Here is a 5,000-nt window from a genome sequence, read left to right as displayed (position 1 = left end):
TTAGTACTCTTTAACAAAAATGCAGAGATTGATTATCATCTTATTACTTACTTGACCCATTCTGCGTCGCAATCTACATATTTCCTGTCGAATGTGTCGGTTAAACTACATGCCGCACCATCTGTCGACGTGACGCAGAGAGGACCAAGAAAGTTAAGTTAATCATCATTACTTCAGTTATGTCTAATCAATATTTTGATATATCTATATACATGCAATATCTATAAGTCTCTACCTCCCACCCTACTATTTTGGCACTGCCAGTCATCAATGCAATTGTTATGTATGCATCGGGCACTACTCTGTGTATTCATTCCAGGTCTGCAAGTTGAAGAGGATTCCATCAGAACGGCTTGGCAAACCAGCCTTGTCAACCCTGATGTCCCGACGCCGCCATCTTGAGGACCAGCGCACCTTTGCAACCGCATGGGTTTCGTTGCACAATCAAGATGTTTGTCTACTCGGGGTGTTGAATCTTCATACTACATTGAAAGAGGGTTTTACTAAAATGTGTATACTATTTCGCTTATTCCTTATTTTTTGCACTTTTTTTGCTCATGCATGCCCAATATTCTGATCCTATTTATCTTTGCAAGTCGAGGACGACTTGTTCCATAGGTGGCCGCGCGTTGTGAGAATTATATATTATGCTTATATAGAACTATATATCATGCTCATATAAGATATGAATTACAGCAATAGATCCATATACATATATATGCATTTTCGCACCCTTAATCAGTGAGGCAATCGCCCGGTCAGGTCAGGTCAACTTTGAGTGATGGGTGGCTCACACATTGTCGCCATCCCAAGTACCTTAGACCTTCAAAACGAGCTTAATTCCTCGATAGTCACGCCTCCTACATTCCAGACTATCTTGCCACGTTCCTTCCGCTGGGGACGTCGGATGCGAACCCCTTCCATATAAGCAGGATGTTTGGAAAATACCGACAGACCGGGATCGACTCCGCTACCGCTGACGCCCGATTTCTCCGCCTGTTTACACGTGTTGTGATATTGTTTATTACTGTGATCATGTGCTGTAGTGAATATATCTTTCGTGCACCATAACGACAGACTATCTGCGTTATGGAATAAACCTGTGTATGACATCACTCCCTATTTTGTGCTGGGTTGTCAGTTACGATAGACTAAGACAACCCTCACAGAGAGGGGAGATATAGAAAGAGAGGAGAGAGAGTGAGGAAAGAAAGAAAGAGATAGAGAGAGAGAGAGAGTAGAGAGAATGGAGAAAGGGGAAGGAGAGGGATAGAGAGAAAGAGAGAGGAGAGAAATGCAAGAGAGGGGCGACAGAGAGAAAGAGAGAGAGGGGGAGGGAGAGAGAGGAGAGAGAGAGAGAGAAAGGAGTAAAAGAGAGGGAGAGACAGAGAGAGAGAAAAAAGTGAGAGAGAAAGAGAGAGAGGAAAGAGAGGGGAGAGAGAGTGAGGAAAGAAAGAGAGAGAGAGAGAGTAGAGAGAAGTGAGAAAGGGGAAGGAGAGGGATAGAGAGAGTGAGAGAGGAGAGAAATGCAAGAGAGGGGCGACAGAGAGAAAGAGAGAGAGAGAGAGAGAGAGAGAGAGAGAGAGAGAGAGAGAGAGAGAGAGAGAGAGAGAGAGAGAGAGAGAGGGGGGGAGAGAGAGAGAGAGAGAGAAAGAGAGAGAGAGAGATGGGAAGATATATTAATAGAGAGAAGAGAGAAAGAGAGAGAGAATTAGGGGCAATATATATATATATATATATATATATATATATATATAAATATATATATATATATATATATATATTACTATATATTTTATATATATATAATTATATGTATATATATATATATGTATATTTTATGTGTATATATATATATATTGTATATATATATATATATATATATATATATATATATATATATATTATATATATATATATATTGTGTGTGTACATGTGTATATATCTATGTATATATATATATATATATATATATATATATTTATATATATATATATTATATTAATATATATATATATCATATTATATATATATATATATATATATATATATATTTATATATATATATTTATTTATATACAGATATATTTGTATATACATATATATATACATTTATTTATATATTTATATACATATATATATATATATATATATATATATATTTATATATATATATATATATATATATATATATATATATATATTTATATATATATATATATATTTATATATATATATATAATATAAATGTGTATATATATATACATACATATAAAGAGAGAATATGAGTTTCTAAAAGAAGGGAATTGATTATTTGTTGACTCTTCATATCCACTCTTAAGTATCACTCCTGGTACAAATTTTATGAGTCGTCTCATTGTTATTCACATAAAACCATTACGTTTTTTTAACTAAGTTTATTCCTTTAGGAACGTAAAAGCTTCCACTTTCTTATTTTCCATGAACAAAAAAGCTTCTTTGCAGACAAGGAGTTTCTATGTGAAGAGAATTGACTATTTGTTGACTTCATATTTATTCGTAAGTATCACTCCTGGTACAGATTTTATAAGTCGTCTCCTTGTTATTCACATAAAACCATTACGTTTTTTTTAACTAAGTCTATTCCTTTAAAAAGCTTTCCCTGAAGGTGTAAACGTCTTCTTACATATTATTTTAGTGGACAATAGGGGCCTTTCCTTCGGAACCTTTCCAAGCTCTGGAATAATGAGAAAAAAAATTCATATAATATGATATTTATGATAGCAGTGATAAATGACAAAAGTAAATGTGTTTGTGTGCGTGCTTGCCTGTACGCGTACGTGTACGTGTACATGTGCGTGTGACCGTGGCTATGTGTGTGTGTGTTCATGATCATAATATACGGATATTCATATTCATCAACTGTTTATTGTATTTATCTCACCTTTCGCCTCCTAGCTTTTACTTTAAGCCGCCTTGGTTCCGGAGGACTCTGGAAAAAAAAAAATATATATATATAATAGTGATAGCAATCACGACGATGATGATAACAAAAATATTAATATTAACAATAACAATACTAATAATGATAGTAGGAGTAATGATAATAACGATGATATTCAGCATCATCGTCAACATCCTCATTATCATTCTTATTATCATAATCATCATTATCATTATTATCATTATAATCATCATTATCATTAAAATCATTATTTTCATCATCTTGGTAACAGTAAAAACATAGCAGCATCAAAACTGCTGATGGTTTGTTCACATATACGACTCCTTAATTTATAAAAAAGTTTAGGAAGAATTTTCCTTACAGATCTTAAAATCTTTATCGGTAAAAGTACCAAATAATCGATGTAGGTCTTTGCCTAATAGCATTTTTAAAGGATCAATAAATTGCAACGTATATGTGTTCAAACTCACTAACTCATAGGAATACTTACAATGAAGTCACACTGATAATCATGAAAGTGTGATTCTTCATCACTTTCCTGGATCATCTCGTCTTCCTCGATCACCTCCTCCTTCTCACGGGATCCCTTAATATCTATAATTGGCATATGCCTGTCGCTTCTCTTCCTCAGTACGACGGGGAGGGCCGTAGCTCCTACCTTTTCAAGGTCAACGGCCGTGAATTCAAACAGCTTCTGGATTTAAAATCAATCATATATATATATATATGTATGTGTGGCAGATATACACAATAAATATACAGGGCAGAAAAAATATAAACAAAATAGATTTATTAGAAAACACCTGCATATATGTATGTATATACACACACACACACACACACACATATATATATATATATATATGTGTGTGTGTGTGTGTGTGTGTGTGTGTGTGTGTGTGTGTGTGTGTGCGTGAGCGTGTGCATGTGCGTGTGCGTGTGCGTGTGTGTTTATATAAACGTAAATATAACCGTGTACAAACCATATCACGAACCGGTAACGGAGCCACAGGTTGGAAGCATTTCAAAGCCTTATCCGGCCGGATGATATCAATCTGACAAATACAAACCATTAATGTATATTCATGTATATGTGTGTGTGAGAGAGAGAGAGAGAGAGAGAGAGAGAGAGAGAGAGAGAGAGAGAGAGAGAGAGAGAGAGAGAAGAGAGGAAAGAGAGAGAGAGAAAGAGGAGAGAGGAAAGAACAGAGGAAAGAGAAAGAGAGAGAGAGAGAAGATAGGAAAGAGAAAGAGAATGAGAGTGAGAGAGAGAGAAAGAGGAAGGGAGGGAGAGGGAGAGAGAAGGGGAGGAACGGAAGGAGGGAGGGAGGGAGAGGAACGGAAGGAGGGAGGGAGGGAGAGAAAGGGAGGGAGGGAGAGAAAGGAAGAGAGAAAGAGAGAGAGGGGGGGATAGATAGATAAATAGATGTATAGACAGAAAGTAGAGAAAGAGAGAGAGAGAGGGAGATATATATATATATATATAGATATATAATATTTATTATATATTATATATATATATATATACTCTCTAGAGAGAGAGAGACGAGAGAGAGAGAGAGAGAGAGGGGGGGGGAGGTGTTGAGAGAGAGAGAGAAGAGAGGAGGGAGAGGGGGGGAGGGAGAGAGAGAGAGAGAGAGAGAGAGAGAGAGAGAGAGGGAGAGAGAGAGAGAGAGAGAGAGAGAGAGGAGAGAGAGAGAGAGAGGGGGGGGGGGGGGAGAGGAGAGAGAGAGAGAAGAGATAGGAGAGAGAGAAGGGGAAGATAGAAGAGAGAGAGAGAGAAGGAAGGGAGAGAAGAGAGAGAGAGAGGGGGGGGGGAAGAGAGAGAGAGAGAGAGAGAAAGGAGAGAGAGAGAGAGAGAGAGAGAGAGAGAGAGAGAGAGAGAGAGAGAGAGAGGGTGAGAGAGAGAGGGGGGGTGGGAGTAGAGGAGAGAGGAGAGAGAGGGAGGGAGGGAGTAGAGGAGAGAGGAGAGAGAGGGAGGGAGGGAGGGAGAGAGAGAGAGAGAGAGAGAGAGAGAGAGAGAGAGAGAGAGAGAGAGAGAGAGAGAGAGAGAGAG

At 37.4% G+C, this 5,000-nt stretch overlaps 1 protein-coding gene across 1 annotated transcript in view; it reads right to left on the bottom strand.

The window, feature by feature from the left end:
* Positions 1-2,424: 2,424 nt before the first annotated feature.
* Positions 2,425-5,000, bottom strand: part of LOC122254196 (uncharacterized) — a 10,697-nt gene continuing 8,121 nt past the window's right edge. The window contains exons 7-10 of the mRNA XM_086533553.1: positions 3,928-3,999; positions 3,435-3,638; positions 2,924-2,971; positions 2,425-2,716 (exon numbers count right to left, since the gene is read on the bottom strand). Of these exons, the coding sequence (XP_086389679.1) occupies positions 2,669-2,716; positions 2,924-2,971; positions 3,435-3,638; positions 3,928-3,999 (372 nt within the window). The 3' untranslated portion in view covers positions 2,425-2,668. The remainder of the gene's footprint in view (positions 2,717-2,923; positions 2,972-3,434; positions 3,639-3,927; positions 4,000-5,000) is intronic.

The sequence above is a fragment of the Penaeus japonicus genome, unplaced genomic scaffold (genome assembly GCF_977035675.1).
Source record: "Penaeus japonicus unplaced genomic scaffold, GWHDUDI00000001_assembly GWHDUDI00000039, whole genome shotgun sequence".
Taxonomy (NCBI): domain Eukaryota; kingdom Metazoa; phylum Arthropoda; class Malacostraca; order Decapoda; family Penaeidae; genus Penaeus; species Penaeus japonicus.
This window is presented reverse-complemented; position numbering and strand designations above follow the sequence as displayed.